The sequence below is a fragment of the Heptranchias perlo genome, chromosome 12 (assembly GCF_035084215.1).
Source record: "Heptranchias perlo isolate sHepPer1 chromosome 12, sHepPer1.hap1, whole genome shotgun sequence".
NCBI classification, from domain to species: domain Eukaryota; kingdom Metazoa; phylum Chordata; class Chondrichthyes; order Hexanchiformes; family Hexanchidae; genus Heptranchias; species Heptranchias perlo.
In genome coordinates, this window is record NC_090336.1 from 18,171,127 (window position 1) to 18,196,195 (window position 25,069).

Below are 25,069 nucleotides of genomic sequence, written 5' to 3' on the forward strand. Positions count from 1 at the left end.
GAGTGTAGGGGAAAGAGTACGTGTACTCACTTTGGCTGACCTACTGAGGTCATTGGAGCACCTCCTGCACTGTATGCAGGTGGGTGATATGTTGGTTGCGCTGGTGACCTCCTCTGCCACCTCGAGCCAGGCCTTCCTGGTGGCAGAGGCAGGCCGCTTCCTCCCGCCCGCCGGGAGGAAGATCTCTGTCCTCCCCCTCCTCTTCACCCCATGTATTGATAACTGGAGTGAGGCATCATTAAACTGGGAGCAGCCTTTCCACTGGGCTGCTCCATGCTGTGATTTTTTCTATTTGTTGCAGCATCTGTCAGTGGAGGACTGCCCCTTTAAATAGAGCTCCTCCAGCTGACAGATCTTACTGCGCATGCGCAGCCCGCCCGACGCGCAGATCAGCAGCGGGGAACCCGGAGGAGCAGGTAAGTGGATCCAATTAGTGGATTGGATGCTACAGTCGCGCGGGAAGCTGACTAATTTCACTGGGCGCGTTACCCACGCCGAGCGCGATAGCCCCCCCGCCGAGAACCCGCAGCCTTGCTAACATCGGGCCCAATGTGTCTGGATGTTGCAAAGCGCTCTGCATACAATAAACTGCATTGAAGTTCAGGCACTGTTGTTATCTCGGCATAAAATGTAGTCCATATGAGCAGATGACCATGAGAAAAAGAAAGCACTTAATTTTCATACAGTGCCTCTCACGCCCTCAGAATATCCCAAAGTGCTTCACAGACAATTAATTATTTTGAAGAGTAGTCACTGTTATATAAGGAAACATGGCAGTCAATTTGTGCTTAGTGAGGTCCTGCACACAGCAGTGAGATAAATGACCAGTTAATCAATTTTGATGTTGATTGAGGCATAAATGTTGGCCAAGACATGGAAAGAACTGCCCTACTCTTCAAATAGTTCCATGGATCTTTTATGTCCACCTGAATGGGCAAAATTGGGCCTTGGTTTAACATCTCATCTGAAAGATGATATCTCTGACAATGCAACATTCCCTCAATACTAGATTATGTGTTCAAGCCCCTGGAGTGGGACTTGAACCCATGAGCTAACTCAGAGGCAAGAGTATTCCCACTGAGCTAAGCTGACACGTAAAGTCTTTCATTCTGTTGCTTACCCTGTTCCATTCCATATCCTAAGACGCCGTGTAAACCCATCCCTTGAACACCCTGACCAGCTCCCAGGAGAAGGATGCAGTTTAGTATGGGAGGAGGGTATTATTCAACTTTAGTACATTTCCCAAAGCCTGCTATGGGACAGTGACCTGTTAGAGGCAGCACCCTCAACCTCCCGCCTCCTCAACCTAACTGTGCCTCAGGAGATGTGATCAACCAAAGTGCCTCTATTCTTAATGCACGCTCTGCCCCTAATGTTTGGATAGGCGCCCCAGCAAATCCAAGGTACCAGTACATCCAGTGTATGGCCTTCACTATGCCGATTGTCTACCGAAATAGGGATGTGTGTAATGACTTTCCTGAAACATGTGTAACAATATTATTTGTTTCCCTTCTTGATTTTTTTTACAAATTCTAGTCAGAACTTTGGTCGTCACTGATCCCCTGTAGTTGGATTGCATTTCGCTATTAAGTACCATTTTGGCATAATATGTTATATTGTAGTCATCTGCAGTTTGTATCCCAGTGGAGAAGAAAGTGGATATAACCACAAGTGCTGACCTTTTTTGTGATGTCGCGTTGTTCCTCATAAGACATGTTCTGGTTTGGGAGGCAGGCCCCCATTCATTTTAATAGGTCCAAAAAGGACATTGTCTTATGAAAACACTATAGTCAAAATACTTACAGCATTTCAATACATATGTGTTGCAGCTGAATATTATAATTTGTTAGGCTATACAGAAATCTGAACAAAATATCCCTGAAGTCTGTTTTGACCCATGTTAAAATGAATAAGATCTTCTCCAGCCTGGAATATGTATTCCTACAAAAGGCATTGTTATGAATCATACGAGAACCTGAGTGTTGGTATGTGTAAACAAAAGAAAGACGTACATTTATACAGCATCTTTCACGTGCTCAGGATGTCCCAAGCGCTTTATAACCAATGAATTATATTTGACATGTGATCACTGTTGTAATGTACACAGGAAAGTCGCACAAATAGCAATAAAATGAATGACCAGTTAATCTGTTTTTGATAGTATTAGTTGATGGAAAGAAGTTGACCAGAATAACTCCCCTGCTCTTCGAATAGTGCCATGGGATCTTTTGCATCCACCTGATCAGGCAGACGGGGCCTCGGTTTAATGTCTCATCCAAAATACAGTGCCTCCGATCACTCAATGCTCCCGTGGTACTGCCCCTGGAGAGTCAGCCTAGATCATGTGCTCAAGTCTCAGGGCTTGAACCTTCTGACTCTGAGGCGAGAGTGCACTTATGAGAAATGGTGTACTGATGGAATTCTTTGGACAATTTTTCCATGTGGGAGGCTTTAGCATCCATTTTAAGACACTCATGTTATCACTTTTGTTCTGGTTTCTTCTGGGGCCTTTGGAAAACAAGACAGGAACCCATTTTTCTACACGTGTAACCACTTTGACAGTTTTTAAATGTCTTTTTTCACTCTTAAGTACTCAAAATGGTATGTACTTAGTTGCACATTAAAATTCCCCATAAATTTCTCTTATTCACATTTACGTGAGTTCTGACTGGAATTGTGGCAGTACCAGCTGTTGCTGCTCTGTTCCACGATGGTAACACTGGGGCCTGGAGTGTTATTTCAGTGAAAGAGCTGAACTGTTGTAACTCCATTCATTGAGATGGTCTATTCTTTGTGAGTAGGATTTGAGTGCACAAGTTTTGTACCATAATTAATTGGTTGCTTAATACTGCTCATGGTGACTGGGCTAGTTATCCTCAGAATGGAATTGGAGTCTGAAGGGAAAGTTCTGCTTGTGATGGATCTTGTGAAGAAGGAGGAAAAGATAGGTGCTCTGCTCCATTCCAGGATAGGCCCTGCATCCCTCATAGCCTCCTCATGACCCCAGAGACAAGTTGGGTCCTGGACAAGTACACAGAAGGAGGTCTTCCTCCCGCATCAAATCTCCACTTCGTAATCTTGTTCTCCAAGGACCCTCCACATCCCTCTCCAAATCTGGTGGTACAGATTTATCTTACCCACGTTATAAAATGCCAGGCTCTCCAGATTCATATCCCCACGGCCCGCATTAAAACAGACTAATTTTTTTGCTTGTTCTTATCATTGCTGTTCTTTCCTGCTGTTAATAAGAAAGGCAATGAAGGGTTATAGTAATGGTTCACGGATTATTTGTACCACATTTTATGACATTGATGTTTTACATGTCAGGTTTGATGTCCACTTATGTTCCTAAAGTGGAAGGTTTCTTATTGTAGTTAATTTTCAAATCAATTTTTATTCATTTACAAGAAGAAAAAAAGGACACGCCTGAAAATATCAGTGTGCTTTCAGTGTACATATATTTTCAGATGAATTTTTTATAATTAAATATTTTGGTAACAGCCAATTGAATTGCCGATGTGATTGTAATCAAAAAACCATTATCCTCTAGATGGCAGTGTTGTCTTGAGCAACTCCTGTTTCCTGCTTTTCATAAAGCAGACCATTTCTGTCACTACAGTAGATGGCAGCACATCATCTTTCCATATACTGTAGTGGGTAATCCTACCTTAAATCACTGTACCCTGTCAATACCCATTGCAGCTGGTGAAATAAATAATTTTACAGGTATCTGCTATTAGTGCTGTTACCTCTGAATGAGATTCATGTAAGCTCCACCTTCAGTGTGTACGTCTGTTCCATTGGGAGTGGCATCACTTGAACCTGTTGATTATTGCTCAGTGCAAATGGTGGTGAGCCCTGTGGTTGTTGGGTTGGAGTTCTATTTTGATGTCTGTGACCTTTGGGAATATGCCTGGGAGTTTCTTCCTCACCTCGTTTGTGTGTAGTTGTCTTTGTGAGGTGGGCAAACGGCTGGCATTTCGTCTCAGGGAGTTTAAGTCTGACTGAAGAAACTTTGAGGTCAGTCTTAACACTGTGCGTCAGCATTAGGATCCTGCTGTGTTTCTTTGGGTGAGGTATTAAAGAACAGGGCCCATCTATCTGTGTTGCTGGATAATAGCTGTGCCAAGGAACTATCTCTACTTTTGCCAAGAAACCCTTTTAGTAACTAGTTTCTGTCCTCCTCCTCTCCCCCCCCCCCCCCCCCCCCCAACCCAGATATAAAGGTGTAACCTCATTAGTTTGACATCCTTAAATTAATAAGTTTTAAAGCAAACAAAATGCACTTTTATAAAAACATTGATGTCGAACTTGCCAGTCTCTAGTTGTTTCTATACTTTGTCTGGAAGCTGACTATCTGTTCTTGTGTGAATAATTGTTTCTAATCCAGTTATGTACTTGGAATTTTCAGTGGGTCTCACTGAACAGGGTGTGAAAGAAAGGTTCTTATTCAAATGTGTGACAAATGCAGTGCAAACATAAGTTTTACATTCTATCCTTCCAACTCATTGTGGTAGATCAACGAAACAGAAATGATACAAGCTCCATGTGAATGGGATGCATAACGTGCCACCTCCACAAACTATTTTTCAGTGCTCTCTCCAAACCTTTGCCCCACTGGGCTGACTGACGCATCACATTCTAATCACTGGAATTATTTTCCTTTTGAAAGTTTGTTCGTTTAAAGAGAATAATCGCAGCATAATCGTTCTAAACCCACACCGCAGTACTTAATTAGCAATTGCATTGTCTTCAGCTGAGCTGGAACCAAAGCACAAAGGAAACCTGGTACACCATCAAATCTATCCTTTTAAGATGCACTCTTACCTAATTCTTCTCTGGCTTCGTTTTAATGTAGGGTATTAGCAGAGCATACACTAAGGACTTGAGATGTAAGTTTTGATCTCAATCGTAACTTTGCTTAGGAGTTACTAAGTCAACCAACTCAGATAGCTATGTTGTAAAGGTAGGGGGGAAAGCAGTTTTCCTATTGCCAGAGAGAGGCTGTCAACCCTCAGAGCTACCTACTGTTATTGCAATAAATGTTGGGCTTAGTACTTTAGATTGTGAAAGTTCTCGATTTTTGAGTTTGATAAGCCTTTTTGAAAATATTCAAGTAGAAACTTAATGATTAAAATAAAAGAAAGGCTTTAGTACTTGGTTTGGATTAATTTATCAAGTGGAATCTGGGCAACAGTATTGATCTGTTTTTTTCAAAGAGAATTCCTTGTTATGATAAAATGTCTTCCTTGCAAAGAGAAGCACAGAGCAGTTTTTTGTAGTCTGCTTGAAACATGGCAGCTGTGAATTGGTTTAAAATTGTAGTAAGGTTGTGAACTGACTAAATCCACTCGTAGGTCCTTTCACTGTCGTGATTGTTTATGATAACAGAGCATGTTTTCAGTAAATGTCATTGGAACCAGTGTCCTATCTCTCTGGTTTTTGCATAGTGTCTCTGAAACGTAATTGGAAACCCATCTTCAGGGAGAGCAAGTGTAAATGTATAGAATGCATAAAAGGAGGCCCAGAGAATGTTGCATGGTTTTCACTGACACCTGCTCCTGTGGGCTTATGCGATAATGAGAACACTGCATTACAGACCACAGCACACTTCTGTATGTCATTTTCCATGCTAGGCTACATGTGTGACTGGAAAGCAATAGTGTTTTTGCAGTGGTTTATTATTCTTCTGTGACTCCTTTATCAACCTTTAAGCGCTGCTGGTTACAATGGTCAAGCCCTCCTTTGGTTTCTGATTGTTGAAGTGTTGATATTAGAGGAAAAGGAGCAGCAGACAATATACTCCCAATAGTGCATAGTACATTAAATTAAAATAAAATTAATCCTAATCCCAAAAAATAAAAAATAATCCTTTCATTGTCTTTCACTTTTCTCTTTTTTTCCTCCTCCTTTGTGTGTGCTCTATTCCTCTTGGGTACATTTTTATCTCACTCTTCTGTCTGACATCATTCATTCCACAGTTTCTACCTCTTGCTTCCCTTTGTCCTCCTTTTCCCACAGCCTTAGTCTCTCACTGGCCTACTCCCATTCTTCTGTGGTCTCCCATTCTTCTGATTGAGGCAGTGCAGCAGCACACTGCTGACTACTTTAGGATCGCTTCTGTGATATTAAGTGCCATCTTAAGCACACAAACTGCTCAGTTGGAATATACCTAATGCCACGTTATTTATGGGACTCTGATTATAGAAACAAAACACTGCATAAAAAGACACTTCCATTTATATAGTGCCTTTCACAACCTTGGGATGTCCCAAAGTGCTTTACAACCAATTAACTACTTTTGAAGTGTAGTCACTGTTGTAATGGAGGAAATATAGCAGCCAATTTCCGCACAGGAAGGTCCCACAAACCACAATGAGATAATGACCGTTTCATCTGTTTTAGTGATGTTGGTTGAGGGATAAATATTGGCCAGGACACCGGGGAGAACTCCCTTGCTCTTCTTCAAAAATAGTGCCGTGGGACCTTTTACGTACACCTAAGAGGACAGTAGGAGCCTCGGTTTAACGTCTCATCTGAAAGGTGTCACTCCCTCAGCCTAAATTTTGTGCTCCAGTCTCTGGAGTGGGACTTGAACCCACAACCTTCTGACTCAGGCGAGAGTGTTACCACTGACCCACGGCTGACACCATGTGACAGTTATTTGAGCACTGTGACTTTGTGGTTTATTTTGCTGAGTCCCATTTTGCTTGTATTAATTTCCACCTGAATGGCTGTTTTATTGGTAAAGTTTAGAATATCTTACTGTGTGTCTTTTTTTTTTCTCTTGGTGCTCTTGAGTTGAGCCATTATATGTTCTAAGCAGTGCGCAAACAAGGTAATTTTATCCATGCACAGATTCCCATGTGGCGGAAAGAATGTTTTAAAAAACAAACGGACATTGGTTATGCCAAAGCACGGCTGATGCCAGTAATGTGTGACTGGAAAAGAGGGTTTATTGGGAATAATACATCGTATAATGAGACTACTATTTGGGTATATGTAGAATAATTGATAACATTAGTAATTAACTTGGAGTAATTTCATCAAAGAATTTAGATGACCACCTAACACATTTGTGGTTCATCTGAACCATAGCTTGCAATCATATTGCACCTTTAATGTAGACAAATGTCCCTTGATGTTTCTCAAAGATGTAATTGGGGGAATAAAAAACCACCAAGTCAAAAGAAGAGATATTAGAAAATCCCTGCAATTTTTCTGCCCTTGTTCTCTTTCTCCCCCCCCCCACCCCCCCACCCCAAAGTCGGGTGCTGAATCTTGCTGTTATATGTTTCTACAAGCACTGATAGCCTTGCCAGTGCCTGGCCATTATTCGTTTGTAAAGTTGACAGGCTATTTGGCTATGGAAAGTGTCACTTTCGAGTGCAATCCTGTCTTTACTGGACGTCCACACAAGTACACTTTCCAGTGGTCATTGCTAGCTAGCCATCAGAAGCAAGAACTGTGGCTTTTTTTTCACCCTTTCTAGCAGAGGGTACTGAGACCAGTAATACTGCCACTATTGCTGCCCCTGACTGAGATGAACTAACCCAGCACAGATTGGGAGTTGAATCAGGGGTTTGGTCATTGTGGCTGCATGCAGTGCATTTACCCATTAAACCATTGGTGGAGCTTTCCTGCATGTCTATTGGGTGACAATGTGCAATTGATAACCATCAGTTTATATTATATAGAAATAATGCACAGTCTGCTCCGTGGCATTTAGACAGCTAAATTGGGTAGCTGACCATAAACAGTTGCTTATCAGTTGGCTTGGGGAATGTTGAACATCTTTAACTGTAACCAGTTTGTGGTCTACATGTTTGCATCTGTTGCTGTTGCTCTCCTTTCCCTTCATGTTCCTAGTTTTGAAAACATTGATCCTTGTGTTGTGGCAGGCCTGGGCTTGATAATGGTTATAATGGCCTTTGGCTTAAGTCCATCTTAAGTAGCTGTGAGCATTGAAACCTGTTGTGTTTTTTTTAACTTTGCTGCCTAGGTTCATCTTGGAATATGTAGTGTGGAGTGACTAATTTTCTTCAAACATTGTGCTGTGCAAGACTGGCATCATTTCCTGTTTTAGATAAAAACAACTGCTGTCATTCATAATTTTGGATCGCGTTTCAAGCAGACTGGTGGCGAAAATTTAATTTTAGTTTTATTGTGTATCTGTCTTGTTAAGTGCTTTAGGAAATGTAGCAGACAGCCATTGATCTTGTTGCACCATTGATCTGTAGACATTAATCCTGTTCCTAAGAATGTCAGGAAATCTCCATTATCTTTCATTGCCCACCAGAGCACCCTCTTGGTGCAAGACAGGAGTTTAGTCAGCAGGGCCAATTCTCCACAGTGGACCTTCAGGTTGAAAATGTTTTTGGTCAGAACACAACCATTTCATGTAGATTTTGGGTGTGTTGCTGTCTCAAGAATGATGGGGAGCTCTTCAAGAGCTGAATAATTTTTAGATTTTGATGCCATATGAGGGAGTAGGTATGGCGTTGGAGGGACGAAGTGATGGAGTAAGGACCAAGCAGGATGTGAATGATTTGTATGGCAGACTTGGTTTTCTCTCTTTCCCCCCTCTGCCCCCGTCCCGCTGCCCCCCACTTAGTGTTGTCCACTTTTTAACCATAGAAATTAAAGGTACCTCTAAGGGTAAATATGTGGAGATCAGTCATGTTTCAAGTCACAAAGACTCTGTTTTATAAATATTTGAATTTCTTTTACTGGATTTCTTAGCTTCAAAAAATGGAATCTTTTTCAGAGCGATACCATTTTACAAATAGCCTCTGCAACCATCCTGGGAGAATGGCTTCTATTCTTTGGCTCTGCAGTCAAGTAAATACAGTTAACTGTTTACCCAGATGCATATGTCAGTTAGTAATCATCAAGTGGTAGAAATTATTAATGTGCATCACTGGGCTATGTTGATAATCTAATCAGGATATAACAAAGACAGCACTTGTCTAATATGGAACATGGCCATCAGCATGCATTGTGTACAAGTTATGGAGCTTGCTGTCCAGTTTTTGAGTAAAGTACCTCTGCCTTGTAGACTGACTTCTTAAAGTTGAGACGGTATTTCAAAGGGTTATTGGATTTAAGAATCTAACTTTCGATAAATCAGTTAATTACCGTTTTTATCTAGCTGCAACAATTGTGGAGGCAAAATATACCTCTGTAGGCAGCTGTTCCTATGTAGTTCCAAGAAAGACCAACCAGTATGGATCAGGTGGCTACTCTCTTCAGGAACTGACCATTGTTTGTTTGAAAGATCTATGAAGAACTCAACCAATAGGTCTGTCTGTTTAACCATTTCAAAAAGTGATTTAAGTTGCTGTGTATTTGGACTGACTTCAGCAACTTGCTGTTCCTGTTTGCTTCTGCATAAAGTTGTTTGGTAGTTTAATTTGTTAAGATAAATTGTCTGAGCAAGAGATACTTTCTTTTTGAAGTGAATTTCTGCATGTAATCCAGAGACAATAAGCATTCATTCAGGGCACACTATTCCTGGCAACTTCTGCACATAAGGTCTCACTTCAGTTCATAAGTGGTGTAGGCTTGCCTATGAGAGCTGACTTTTGTGTTGAGCGTGTAAAAGTATGCAAAAGTTTGAATTGAAGCAGTGCTATCACTGCTAACAACATGCCTGTAGAGAGCAACTCTTTGGTCTTGCAAAGGTTTTAAAATATCTTCATTTTCAAAACTGTTTCCACTGTCAAGAGGGTCAGTAACCAGAGGATTTAAGATAATTGGCAAAAGAACCGGAGGGGAGATGAGATGTTTTTTATGCAGTTATTTGTTATGATCTGGAATGCATTGCCTGAAAGGAAGGTGGAAGCAGATTCAATAGTAATTTTCAAAAAGGAATTAGATAAATATTTGAAAAGGAAAAATTTGCAGGGCTATGGGGAAAGAGTGGGACTAATTGGATGGCTCTTTCACAGAGCCGGCACTGGCATGATGGGCCGAAAGGCCTCCCACGATATGATTTATTGTGCTGCTCCGTGGAATCCTGCAAATAATATATTTACTTTAGGACAAGGTGGAATAGACAGTGACGTCATGTAGGGTGAACGGATTCCCTTGACCCCAGTTCGTACTGAAGCATTAATGCGTGTAGGAAAGATTGGTTTGGACACGGCCAGTGGTAGTTAGAGCTTTCTGTAGCCAAATTAGAATTTCCACTTAACCTGCAGGTCATTGCAGAGACATCAAGGACCTGATGTCAAAGGCTATATACTGGTAAACAAAGCTAATTAATTTGACATTCTAGAGAGGTGAAAGTTGGCCAGAATTCCTGCTGTTGATTCAGTGTCCCATGTTGATATGAGGTGAGGGCAGGATCAGGCTTGGCTGTGACGCCGCACTGGTTAAAGACCCTGCTGGTGTTCACTAAGACTCGAACATCAATAGTGGCCACTTGGGCGAGATAATGTTGTGTGCCCATTGATATAAGGAGTCAAAAGCTGCAGCAGAGGAAGGTGGGCGAGGGAAAATTGCAATAGGAGGGGCTAAAGAGATCTTACAATGTACTGTTGTAGGTGCAGTCGATAGTAATGAAACCAAAGTTTCAGAATTAACATGGTACCATAATAGCTGTGATCAACATTATAGAAGCATGACATGCAAATCATAACTATCAGTGCCAAATCTACAAGTTAAATGGCATTACAAGGAAAAATACCATTTAACACCCTTCAATTGCCCTTCTGATCGCAAGAAGTGATTGATCTGCCTTCTGGTTCATTGTGCTGATTCAAATATCTTTTCTGTCTGCTACTAAACAGACTTATCCAAGCAGCTTTTTAAAAATTCATTCTCTGGATATGGGCGTCACTCATCCCTAACAACTGATTGGCTTGCTAGGCCACTTCAGAGGGCACACATTGGTGTGGGGCTGAAATCACATATAAAGGTAAAGACGGCAGGATTTGTTCCCTAAAAGACATTAATGAACCATATGGGATTCTATAACAATCCGACAGTTTAATGGTCACTTACTGGTATTTCTAGATTTTTAAAAAAAAACTGAATTCAAATTTTCAAACTGACGTCATGGTATCTAAACCCACATTCTATGGATTATTTGTCCAGGGCTGTGGATTACTAGTCCAGTAACACATCCACCACACTACCATACCCTTTAAGATGGTAGATCTGGTACAGTTGATCTTTTCTTCTCTCACAAAGAGTGTTGCTTCAGCTCAGCAGACTCTGCTTCATCTCCTCCTCTGATATCTCAAGAGGAGAGCTAGATGATGGTGTGCTGAAAGATAAGAGGATAAAAAGTGCAATTTTCTCTCTAAGGACGATCTCCCTTTCTACAAGTCACAATGCATTATTTAACCAGGCTTGGAAGAGGAGAGTGCAGTTTGGAATCTGCAGTACGGAATCTGGAATTCAAAGTCCAACGTTGGCTGTTGGAAGCTTTCACTTTTAAAATCAGATCCCAGACCATGATTAAGTTTTACTTTCTGACTGTCATAAAAGTCCAATTAAATACCTTGGGTAATTAATATAAATCACTCTTTTGGAGTTTCTGAAACTTTTAAGTGGAATTATTTGTTCCAATTGATAAGAACCTTCCTAAAACCTTGTCTTTAATGGTAAATTTGATCATCAATCTCTGCTGTTTTGTTTTAAGCATTATTCTCAGTTGCCACTTTATGTTCGAATGAGGCAACTCTCTTGCACACCTGTCTGCTTGTAACAAACCTCACTTATCACACACACAAGAATTCCCTATTACCTGCTTGACTGGAGAAAGGAAAATTTAACTTGGGTAAAATAGAAACCATTTCAGAAGTATAGGATTTCAGACTATTGTGTAATACAACATTAATATTAAAACAGTAATATAATTAACAGGGTAGTGGCATAAATGGAATTAATGTATTGAAGTTAAACCCATTTTAATATATGTACCGTAGCAGTATAAAATGCTGTTGATTTATAGCTGTCAATGAAGGCTATCTGTAGTTTACCTGAAAGAGAAAAACCCATCTGACTATGAACTTTGGGTAAGTTCTGTTCTGTTCTACTGAAACTTTCCTTCCTCTTGAATGCATCAGATTATGCAAATTTCCTGAAACCAATTTGGAGCAGAGACATGTCATCAATTACTAATGAATAGAAACACGATTGGCAGAAAGAATATATAAGTGCTACAGTCTTTCACATTGCATCGCACATCCACTGGTTTACCCTGGGGATTATCTACAGGTGATTATTTTTCAGTTGAACATCTTTTAGGTCTGGTCATGTGACCACAAGATCACAACTGCCATAAATTATTTTGTTCTAAATACCACGAGACGTATTGCAAATCAAACAAACATCACCAAAAGAGGAAAAATAAACCACTTTGACACATTGCGACTGCCATACATTTTTGGGCGTGAAAAATATTCCAGTCACTTGATGGGAGTGGATATTACTCAGCATATGTCATCTTAATTTGGTCTATTCCCCAGTTATTATGCAACTGATATTTACAGCTAAAGAGAAAGCTGTTGTCTCTGTCGGTGAGTTACCTATATTGGTTATTCTGGTTTGTTGTACCATCTTGTACATCTTGTTGCACCACATTGCCATTACCTCTGCTTTCCTGCACTGTAACTGGCTGCTAGAAGGTGTGCAGAAGTTACTTGGTTTTTTCCTAAATTAATTTTCTCTCCATTTGCCCCCACCTAACCTCCCTCAAAAAATATGGCATTTACTGGGTCTTTGTTTAGTACCTCCTGGCGACAGTACTGTTGAGATAGGGAACTCAACATGTTAGGAATTGCAGGCGCAGCTGCATTTTTTAAAATGGCAGCACTGCGCCAACCGAATGTGAACCTCTCTGTTAATTATACACGGGACCTCTAATTTGCTGTGTATCTATAAACTGTCAGCAGTCTAAAAGTTAAATATGTGTTGGATGATTGCCTCCACACAATTTTTTAATATTATTAATGCATAAAAGTTTTGTGTTTTTTTGTTTTATTTAGGCCCAAGGTCAGACTTTCAAATTTCCAGATATTTTCCCTCAGAAAGATCAAACCCCCGAACCGGGCTCCATGGAAGAAATCCAAAATAAGTTTATGGAAGATGAGAAACAGAAGCAGAAAGCAGACCCTCGGCGAGGAGGGGTCACTGAATGGTTTGGACTTTAAGAGAAACAACTTTTTAAAAGTTGTACGTACATACTTTTTTTTTAAAAAGAAAATATTATTTTCCAGATATCTTGCTGACCAAGCTTGACTGAGTATTTTGTTTTGAAGGAGTGTCAGCTCGGCAGGTTTCAGATGCTTCATGTTGTTCGTTGTGAGGGGCACCCCCTGTGGACATTTGTACATCTTGTGTAATGTTTGCTGAGCAACAGCTGTTCTTCAACAAGTGATTCGAGTAGATTCTTGTAACGCAGCGGTGCAGTTCTCTGTTGTAAGGTGGGCTTTGAATGAGTTTCGACGTCTGCTGATCGGAAACCCGGCTCCCAGTAACTGGCGCAGGCTGCTGGGTATTGTTCTTCTGCGACTGAGAGCGCAGAATCCTCTGGGAGCTGCCAAAGTGTGAATGTGTATGTAAACCCGTGTAAGGGCACCTCGGCAGCTTAAGTTAATTTGTTAAGAGTTTAAATCCGATGTTGGAGGGGATAAAAAAAATAATGTTATTCTAAGGCCAGCTGTCATATTGAAAGATCACGCCTGCCAAGGAATTTATTGGGTTACTCTGTACACAGTATTTTTGTCAAAGAATCAAAATTGCAAATTGTAACTCTTCATTCTTGTTCAAGCAGCAGTGTAATACATTATGTGATGATATTTGAATAAAATTTGAAAGAATTATTGCATTAGCAGTTTTGTACTACATCCAAAAACCATAAAGGACTGAAATATTGCATGACATCCCAGCACAGGTTGTGATAAGAGACACTTTTGATGTGTTCCAATCCCTCATTTGTACTGGATTCAGCCAGAATTGGTTGTGCTTCACCAGTTCTCCATTTGATTGCTGGAGTAAGTGAGCAATTATAGGAACAGAACGCACCAGTGCTTTTAGGGAGGGGGGATGGTGAGTGCAAAGCCAGCATGCGTAGTACCACCAACACAGAAGTGCATCTCCTGACTGACCATCATAGAGTCTATTAATGGTGGTCATTAGAAGAAGATTGTTCTGAGCTCCGAGCTTGGGATCAAGGTGTGGTGGCTTTCAGTATCAGTAGGGAATGTGGATTGGGGGTGGGGTGGGGGGTGCAGTGTAAAGTGATAATGCAATGCATAACTTTTACAAACTTGAAATTTAATGTTCCATGAGAGTTTGGGGTGGTGTGACTTTACTGTCCTCTTAAATGTAGTTGCCTGCATTTATAATGACTTTTTTATTTTCATGTACCGACCTTTCTTTTACAAACATTATTAAGATTGCTTACAACACCTTTCTTGCCAGCTTAACATTTTTGTTTTTAATTACAGCTCTTAACTCATGGAAAATTTTAGGTGCTGTGTTATATTATTGATTAGATTAAAATTGTGTATTATGTAGGTATCACAAGTGATGGGGAGTCAGGTAGGTATCACAAGTGATGGGGAGTCAGGTAGGTATCACAAGTGATGGGGAGTCAGGTAGGTATCACAAGTGATGGGGAGTCAGGTAGGTATCACAAGTGATGGGGAGTCAGGTAGGTATCACAAGTGATGGGGAGTCAGGTAGGTATTAAATAATTTCTGTATATATTGAACGTTGATGCACTGTTCTTTTTAGGGCATATCTATTTGCTTTGTTGTGAGTGACTGCTTGCTCTAAAGCTGGGCAGATTGCAGTCCGTGGCGTTTTTTACAGTGCAGTTAAATGGCGAGAGAAAAAGTTGTCTGGCTGTGAACCTGCTGTGGCTCAAGAGGCTGAGGGCTGGTGTTTTATTGCTGGGCAGGATTCCAGTTTTCACGTGACCTCGTTCTAGAGAACAAGGCCTAACCGTACTTTTACTTATGATGCCCAGTTGCTCCGGAAATACTTTCATCTGTGGAAGCTCAGGGCCTCTTGTCAGTGAAAGTCAGACTCAAAATATGTCCGCTATTTTCTGCATTTTCTTTACGTGTGAATTCTGCCATGCTTTTTGGGGTTCCTCTCACCAGAGCTTCTTGGTGGTTCTGGTAACATTTCTATAGCTTATAGTGGTCTGTTGATGGTTGCTATGGTGCTTGTTAGGGATTGAAAGGTCAGTAGTTGGTGTGAGGCTGTATATGCTCATTGCAACATGCTTGTGTAGCTCTTGGATGAGGAGAGAACTATGAAGGAAGTGTGCCTTTCATTGTCGGTGGGTACACACTCTGGGCGGAGGAGGGAGAATTTTGCCAAGTTGCAACATAGATCATGCCAGCTCAACACATGACGAATATTCCACAAATGAGTGATGGGATAACTCTTGAGTGACAGTCATGAATGCTATTTATTGTATGTTGCGACCTATTCCATTTCTAACAATTGTACTAGGCTTTCAGTTGGAAAATGGAATATTTTTATAGTTTGTGCTGAAGCTTCTTTGTGATGGTTCTGTAATTGTGATCTTCTATCTATGATGATACTGCTGAACCATTTGGTACCTTATGATGGAAGTGTTATTTCCATATAAAGTACAGCACTGACTTATTTTATTTAATGAACTAATATAAAAAACCTTTTTCATCTCTCTCCCAGTTAAGAAATGAGAAAAATATTAGGACTCATTCTAACCCCATTGCACTCTCTTTAATTAGTGCAATTACTTTTATGCAAATTGGATACAATTAAAAGAACAAGGGGGCACCTTGATTCCTCAGTAATGCTGTTTTGGCACAATACCAGCAGACAGAGCAGATCTATACTGCCTGTTCAAACTACTCTCCAGCAGATCTCTATGCTTACTTAACTGAAATCTAGGCACAGTTGCTCAGGAAATACTTTCATCTGTGGAAGCTCAGGGCCTCTTGTCAGTGAAAGTCAGACTCAAAATATATCCGCTATTTTCTGCATTTTCCTTTCGTGTGAATTATGCCATGCTTTTCAGGGTTCCTCTCACCAGAGCTTCTTGGTGGTTCTGGTAGCATTTCTATAGTGGTCTGTTGATGGTTGCTATGGTGGTTGTTGGGGATTGTCTCGTGCTACACTGTCAGAGATGCCATCTTTCAGATGAGATGTTAAATCAAGGCCGTGTCTGCACACTCAGGTGGACGTAAAAGATCCCATGGCACTGTTTTGAAGGAGATCAGGGGAATTCTCTCCTGGCCAATATTTATCGCACAACCAACATCACTAAAACAGATGATCTAGTCATTATCTCATTGCTGTTTGTGGGACCTTACTGTGTGTCAACTGGCTACTGCGTTTCCTACATTACAACAGTGCCTTTACTTCAAAAGTACATCATTGGCTGTAAAGTGCTTTGAGACGTCCTGAGGTTGTGAAAGGCGTTACAAAAATGCAAGTTCTCTCTCTCGCTCTCTTTTACATGGCGTTCTGTTCGTTATTGTCTGCCTGCCAGTGAAATTTCTGGTTAGGAAAGAGCTGACAAGATGGATGGATGGCTCTTTCCTATCAATAAAAACTTAAAGGTAGTTCAGCAGTTTAATAACGTGGCTTTGCAGTCATTCTGCAGCTGATGCTGCCAGTGTCGTGCGCCAGACTCCATCGAAGTGAGTTTTCAGGTTTATGCTGCATGTCTTGCATTGATGCAGCACAAATGCTTGACAAGCTAAGTCCTTTGAAAAACACTTAAGTCATGGCAAAACTTCAGTCTGTGAAACGTGATGTGCAATTAGATTCTCAATTTAGAAAATTTACCCAAGACTGGATCACGAGAGATTTTACAGTAAAGATTAATTTTTAGTACCATGTTCATCTGCCATTTTTATGTAAGTTTAAAGAACCGGATCTGAGTCATTCAAAAAGAGTTTAAACACGACCACACAAGAACCAGGAGTAAAACGCAGCATCTCCGATTATAAACTCAAAATTCTTCCTTTTTATTTTTGAAAAAGAATTATTTTGGCTACATAGTACTCTGAATATAGTTGATGACTCGTGCAATCTTCCAGTGGGTTATCAAAGATTCCGAAACATTTTTTACATGGTTGACATGATTGCTGGCTGCATCACCCACGACTGCTAGAATTCCCAAACACCCATAATTAGGAATGAAGGGCCAGGGAGTAATTGTGAAGTGATTGATATGGTGCGTTGCTATGGGAATACACAAACACCCACTATAATAGATCACGGTGACCGTCTTCTCTCATTACAAAGGATTCCCTCTTATCAGTTCTCTATGTTCCGACCACCGCAGCAGCAACCAAAGTTGACCATATGGGTTATGTTATAGAGCTGAAAGTTCTGGGGATTTTGACGTGCAGTCTGACACCAGGCAGTCTCGGATGATAACCCCTCGAGCTTTGGGAACAGCTTGACTTTCCAAGTAATGATCACAGAATCTGGGATGTGCTGGCAATCACTGCGAAAAGCAAATTGACTAATGATCTGTAAATAGTGTCATTAGATAATTAAATGAATGGTAGCCTTTTTCGATTGGTTAATGAAGCCAAAGTCAGAATTGTTCAGCAAAGTGAAGCTTGACATCAGGGAAAACATTCCTTTTTATGTAAAATAAAATCTTTGTACCGTTTTCTATTGCAGTTTGTTGCAAAGCTAACACTGTCATAATGGACATCATGCCACTCGAGGTGAGACGCCAACTGGGTAATTTCCAATTAAAGTATTTACTTTCTTGTCTGTAGGTCTCCATATCACAAACCACCCCTGGCAAAGAACCAGATTGAGGGGCTCTTGCCTCTACTCTGTAGCCACCCACCAGGACTTGAGATTGGCTTTGAATGTTCTCCCTATATTCCCCCACTCCCTCCAAATCTCTGGCGGGGAGGCACCTGGTGTCACCTTGCTAATTGCACAGAAGAATAATGGGTACAAGCCTGTGTTTAAGCTGACCTGTCCATTTAAGGCTAGAATATCTAGCTGTTAGAAATAAACAAGAGTTTCCGGTCACTGAGTTTAATCGTTTGGTCAGAGAATTTACAGATTGTAATGTTCTTGTCAGTTTCAGGCTGCAGTTGAGAAGCACTTAAAGTTATTCTGCATTTATAATGAAGTGTAGTGCCTATGCATGCTGGCATCATGCTCAAGGTGTGTCAGGATACATTATTTTATAATAACGGATGTTATGCCATGTAATGCACAATGCATTAGAGCACTGATTTATTGTGAATAAGCCAAATTGTATTTTTATTACATGGTGTTCTGGGATTTTTAATTGATGATTTGGGGACTGAATGTCACAATTCTGCTGATATTTCCATGAAAATATGTATATGAGCGGCGTTGCTTATTACATATACTGAACTCAATTTTTATCTCTCTCCTTTTTAAGGCCCATGTTACACAGCAAGGTGGTGGGCAAGATGTACTGGGTTGAAGATAGGGGAGTTGGATTTAGCAGAACTGCGGGTGAGGGGGCATCCTCCGATTTGGCACAGTTGAGGTGAGGGTGCTGGATGCGGCAATATTACAGCGGGAGACCTGAGATTTTGAGCACAGAGTATGGTTACTGAGCTTCGGCAACACTGGAGGCGAGGGGTCCTGAGTTGACAGTGTTAATGGTGGAGCCCTGTGTTTGATAGAACTGGGGTGAAGGTCTCCAGGTTTGGCAGTATGGGAAGGGGGGTCTGAAGTTTGGCAAAGCTTGGACAGGAGTGATCCTGGAGATTAGTAGCATTGGTGGGGAGGGGGTGGGGGTGAGGAAGAATCCTTGAGTTTGATGGCACTGGGAAAGTAGTCTTGGAGTTGACAGCACTGGGCAGGGGGCAGCCTTTGGATTTGGGCCCCTTGGATTAATGTGGAAAAGCCACCCGATGAATACATACGGGTAGAGGCTACAGAGTAGTTTTTCTAATGGACTAACAAAATACAGCATTGCCACAATTTAAAAAAAAATACTGTAATTGATACTTGAACCAGAATGTCTAATCTTTGACTGACTTCACCAACCACACAAAATAAAAGCATCCAGGGTCCTGTTTGCAGCTGGACTCTGACCTCACCCAATGAAATGCCATGTTCCTGGCCAGCAACATGCTTTATGTTTAAGCACCTTTTGCACGTCTACCACGATGGTCAAAGCATAGAAAGTGAGTAAAAAACTTAAAAACCTGTTCCTGGGAGGAAAAGATCACGTCGAGGGTGAGAAGTGGGAAAGACCATCTTAGAAAGCGAGGGGGTTGGGAGGGGGTGGAAAGAGGGCAGCTTGCAGCAGCAGGGGGAGCTATTTGGCAACGGGACAGTTTTAATTGACCTGAGGCAGGTGGCACTGCGAGGTTTAATTTAGAAGTAACTATAATGTATAAGTGTGTTTAAGCGTGATAGGCAGACGTGACAGAAAAGTGTGACGGGAGATTGATTTGATACTTCAGAGGAAGTGTGTGTTATAATGTGTGCATGATGAGAGATCAGGTGAGGTAATTTAGTTATGTGATAGTTACAGAAAAATCTGTTTGAAACCATTGCTTAATAGCAGCCCTCTTAATAGCAATCAAATAGGAAAATTTTTGTATCATTGAGTATGGAGAAAAACCTATTTTTGGTCAACTCATTCATCCTTCAGTGCTTGTGGTTGTATTTTGACATCACTTGAATTATTTTCCATGTTCCACTCCATTATGTATTTTAGTGATAAACGTAACTAGCTAGTAATGGGATGGAGACAGCAGCCACTAAAAAGAAGTGTGCAAGTCAGTCAGCCCCCATGAGCTTGAGTGGGCATGTGATGTTACAGATTCATTGCAGAAACTAGGCATGTATTCCTTTTGAGTATAGAAGATTAAGGGGTGATCTAATTGAGGTGTTTAAAATGATTAAAGGAGTTCATAGGGTGGATAGAAACTATTTCCTCTGGTGGGGTAGTCCAGAACAAGGGGGCACAACCTTGGCTGTTCAGGGGTGATGTCAGGAAGCATTTCTTTACACAAAGGGTAGTGGAAATCTGGAATTCTCTCCCTCAAAAAGCTGTTGAGGCTAAGGGTCAATTGAAAATTTCAAAACTGAGATTGATAGATTTTTGTTGGGAAGGATATTAAGGATTACAGAACCAAGGCAGGTAGATGGAGTTAAGATACAGATCAGCAGTGATCTAATTGAATCACATGCGATCTTGAGATTGATGAATGCATCGGCTGCTAACATTTGATATTTTGCAGAAGAAATAAGACGGAGAATTCCCCTGATGGTTAGTGGTTAAATGCACTGCCTAGTGAAGTACAGCGCCACGCACACCTGGATGGTCCCAGGTTCAATTTCCAGTCTCTGCTGATTTTTTTAACTCCCCATTTTCTGCTGATATGATACATGACACCTACACCCTTTATTAATGTCATCTGCTGTCCACCCTTTACTCAAGTTTTCTCCCATCTATTTAAATTCTATCAAGCATCCATGGAATAAACTGAAAGCATGTCAGTAATCTGTGGGATATGACATTGGGCAATGGGAAGACTAAACGTGTTAACACATTAGAGATTTTTTTTGCTCCTGCAACTATGCGTGACCCACTATCTGGAGCATTATCCAAAGCCCCTTCCAACCTGTCCAGGCAGTGAAAGCATGCCTTAAAGACCCCGATGGTCATCTCGTGATCAATTTTGTGCCCCATTATAGTGCTTGTCTACTGTTAATGGGGTCATTATCCCTGGCTTTGTCACCCTGAAGCCATCCATTGGCTTGACTTTCTTCTCTGAAGGGGTCAGGGGGGCATGAGTTTCGAAGATGAATGCATCATCAACAACTTCCAGCCTATCTGACGATACGTAGGATTCTTCGCATTTGGGCATACACAATCTGCACAATGAGGGAACGAAAGGCCCCTCATATAGAGGTAGTTGAGGGGATTTTCTGTGGGTGCCATCAATTGTACCCTGTACCTCGGGGAAAGCCAGCGACGCTGTAAATGGATGGCCCTATTTCGCTGCGGCCCTGCTGTGAGGCCAAAGGTGATGGATTCCCCAGCTCTGTTGCAAAGTGCATCAGTTGCCTGATGAATGCATGTCCATACTGCAGCCTGACTCACATTATGCCTTAAATGAGGCTGTGCAATAAAGTTGTGTGGTGGTCACCTTCATAGCCACAGAGAGAGCAGTGCGGGCAGATGAGCATGGCCGCTGGTTCCCCTGCAGTAGGTGATTGAGCTGCCCTATTGCCTTTTTTTTTTGGTGAACTGCGTTCTTATACACACCTCCTCACTGAGGCAGTCATTCAATGTGTTTATTTAATGGGGAGGGTAATATCTTGGGGCTGCATCCTCCTTTAATGCTCCCTGACTCTCCTTTACTCCAGCCTTCTGCTGCTGCTGCTCTTCCTCCATGATAGTGGCATACATTTACTAGAATGGTACTAGGGATGAGGGACTTCAGTTATGTGGAGAGATTGGAGAAGCTGGGGTTGTTCTCCTTAGAACAGAGAAGGTTAAAGGGAGATTTGATAGAGGTGTTCAAGATCATGAACAGTTTTGATAGAGTAAATAAGGAGAAACTATTTCCAGTGGCAGAAGGATCTGTAACCAGAGGACACAGATTTAAGGTGATCGACAAAAGAGCCAGAGGCGACATGAGGAAACATTTTTTTACGCAGCGAGTTGGTATGATCTGGAATGCACTGCCTGAAAGGGTAGTGGAAGCGGATTCAATCATAACTTTCTAAAGGGAATTAGATAAATACTTGAAGGGAAAACATTTATAGGGCTACGGGGAAAGAGCAGGGGAGCGGGACTAATTGGCTAGCTCTTTCAAAGAGCAGGCACGATGGGCCGAATGGCTTCCTCGTGCTTTATTTACAATGATACTATGATACAAGGGTATGCCCATAGGGAATGCCATACCTGTTCCACAGAAGCCTTCACTGTGGAGAAGGGGTGGTTAGGGTGAAAATCTCCCGGTGGTCTCGGGCTGTCAGATTCAGAGAGAAGGAAGTCCTGTTCTGTGTAGGCAGAATGGCCAAAAAATAAATCACTGCCTAAAGTTTTTCCCAGCTGCAGAAACTCTCCACACTGTTCAGGCTCAGAAACCCCTCACTTCCACCTGCCTTAGCTGATGCTGGCAGCGGTTGCACTGTATAATTCTTGGTCTAAGTTACTCTAAGTGCATTGCAAGTGTACAAGCAGGAAACTCGAGGCTGCAGTGCCACTGGCCCTTATCGTATTTAAATGAGGGCACTTGGACTTGCCAGGCGGGTCGGGGGGCTGGGCCAAAAAGCATGAGGGAATTTGGGGTCTTTCTGGCGGATATGGGGTGGAAAGGGCTTCTGCCCCAAATAAAGAAAAAAAAGAAAGACTTGCCTTTCACGACTTCAGGTCGTCCCAAAGCGCTTTACAACAAATGAAATACTTTTGAAGTGTAGTCACTGTTGTAACGTGGGAAATACAGCAGCCAATTTGCCCACAGTAAGGTCCCACAAACAGCAATGTAGATAATCAGTTTTTTAGTAATATTGGTTGAGGGATAAATGTTGGCCAGGACACTGGGGAGAACGCCCCATCTCTTCTTTGAAATAGTGCCATGGGATCTATTATGTCCACTGGGAGGGCAGACGCAGCCCCGGTTTAACATCTCATCCAAAGGACGGCACCTCCGACAGTGCAGCACTCCCTCGGTACTGCACTGGTACTGGCCCCAACTACGCACCTGAAATCTGATGAGGGAGTCCACTCACAGCATAAATTCAACAAGACAGTAAATGCAACTAGATGAAAATTCTAGTAAGAGAGCTGGAGAACCAGAGCGCTTCAGTTTTTGGTGTTTATTTTTGAGGTTTCTGGTGTTTACTTTTTAAAAAAAAAAAATTTCTACTTCAGTATAAAAGTATAATTTTCATTGCTGCATCCTGATCACATCTCAAGCAAATGACACAATGTGCTTACAAGCAAATTTATTAGCTTTGCCAATAATTTTGCAGTAGTGATGATGTCCCTGATAAAAGATGAGGATTTGTTTTAATATTAATGTTCAGTATATCCAGGGGTTGGAAACGGAGGCCAAATCACAATTACACAATTTAGCAAAAGCCAATAAAGACTGGAAACTGGAATCTAATCTGGTTAAAAAGAGCAGCTAAATTACCAGTGGTTTTATGAATAACATGATTGGTTAGAAGGTTTATTTTTGAAGTGTTGGGTTGTTGTGAGGAATTTTCCCATTATTCTTTGTCATACTACAAAATCAATAGGTGCTTTACAGCCAAGGGAAAATTTGCATTGTATTTGCAGTCATTGGAACAGTGTGACACCACACTCATGGGACTATTTTTAATGACCATAATGTTTTGGATGCAGCTAAAACAAGACCAGATGCCACTGAGACCCAGAAGAGTAGAGAAACACATGAAAAGAACCACACAGCAACTCCACGCACTATAAACCCACAGAATTTGTTAAACATATGTATCTTTCAGACAGTGTATTCTTTGATTTTTTTTTTTGTGTGTGTGTTCCTAGCTGAGCTATGCAGTTCGGCAGCTTATTGCGTTCACCTGCTGTGTGCTTCTTGAGACATCTCGGCAATCTCGTGTAAGTCTGTAATTAATTTTCCTTGTTCACATCAGAGGTAGAAAGATCTGTATTAAAGCAATATATCTGAGCAACAGCAATGGCAGCTCGCATTCATACAGCGACTTTAATGTAGGAAAACATCCCAAGGTGCTTTACAGGACTGTAATCAGACAAAAAATGACACTGGGCCAAAGAAGGAAATATTAGGAAGGGTGCCTAAAAGGTTGGCCAGAGATGGGTTTTAAGGGGGGTCTTAAGGGAGAAGAGAGAGGTGGAGTGGTTTAGGGATGGAGTTCTAGTGTTTAGGGCCTAGATGGCTGAAGGCACGGCTACCAATGAAGAAAGTGAGGGATGCCCAAGAGGCCAGAATTAGAGGACTGCAGATTTCTCGGAGGGTTGTAGGGCTGGAGGAGGCGACAGAAAGGCCATGGAGGGATTTGAACTCACGAATGAGAATTTTAAATTTGAAGCCTTGGGGTCCGGGAGCCCATGTAGGTCAGTGAGCCCATGGGTTGATCAGTGAGCAGGATTTGGGGCAGGTTAGGCGACAGGCAACAGAACTCTTATTGAGCTCAAATTTATTGAGGGTGGAGGATGGGAGGGCTGGCTGGGGAGAGCATTGAAATAGTCCAGTCTGGAGGTGACAGAAGCCTGGATGAAGGTTTCAGCAGCAGATGGGCTGAGGCAGGGATGAAGACGAGCGATGTTATGGAGGTGGAAGTAGGCGGCCTTTGTGATGAGAGGATATGGGGTTGGAAGCCTGGTTCAGCCTGAAATGGTTGGGGGGAATGGAAATAGAATTGTTTGCAAGGCTATGGAGTTTGTGGCGGGGTGGGGGGGGGGGTGGTGGGTGGGTGGAGGCCAAGACAATGGCTTTGGTCTTTCCAATGTTTAATTGGAGGAAAATATGGCTGATCGATCATGAATGTTGGACAAGCAGTCTGACAACGCAGAGCCAGTGTACTTTACGTCAATTATATTACCACGATGATAATGAAATGTATTAGTTATTACATAGAATTTACAGCACAGAAACAGGCCTTTCGGCTCAACTGCTCTATGCTGATGTTTATGCTCCACACGAGTCTCTTTCCACCCTACTTCGTTTAACCCTATCAGCATATCCTTCTATTCCTTTCTCCCTCATATACTTATCTAGTTTCCCCTTAAATGCATCTATGCTAGTCGCCTCAACTACTTCTTGTGGTAGCGAGTTCCACATTCTAACCTTCTCTGGGTAAAGAAGTTTCTCCTGAATTCACATTTGGAATTATTAGTGACTATCTTATATTTGTGACCTCTATTTTCGGACTCCTCCACAAGCGGAAACATCAGTAGGGTTACAACTTTATTATAAGTGGGGTTTCTGGAGGTGTCTCAATGTAACTGTTGTGAACAGAAAATGATGGAAAATAAAGCATTGTGCTTTTAACATGGAGGGCTTACTTTACAAAAACACAGTGCCCATCAGTGCCAGTCACAAAGCTATACCCCAGTAGAAATTGA

The 25,069-nt window shown here is 41.7% G+C and overlaps 1 protein-coding gene across 4 annotated transcripts in view; it reads left to right on the forward strand.

Moving 5' to 3' along the window:
* The window catches only part of mrpl23 (mitochondrial ribosomal protein L23), a 34,258-nt gene extending 20,423 nt beyond the window's left edge, over window positions 1–13,835 (forward strand). For 3 of the 4 annotated variants that reach the window (XM_067993475.1, XM_067993476.1, XM_067993473.1), the window contains exon 5: window positions 12,999–13,835. In XM_067993475.1, coding sequence (XP_067849576.1) covers window positions 12,999–13,163 — 165 coding nt within the window. In that variant the 3' untranslated portion in view covers window positions 13,164–13,835. The remainder of the gene's footprint in view (window positions 1–12,998) is intronic. The other variant, XM_067993474.1, reaches the window with a different exon arrangement.
* The last annotated feature ends 11,234 nt before the right edge of the window (window positions 13,836–25,069 follow it).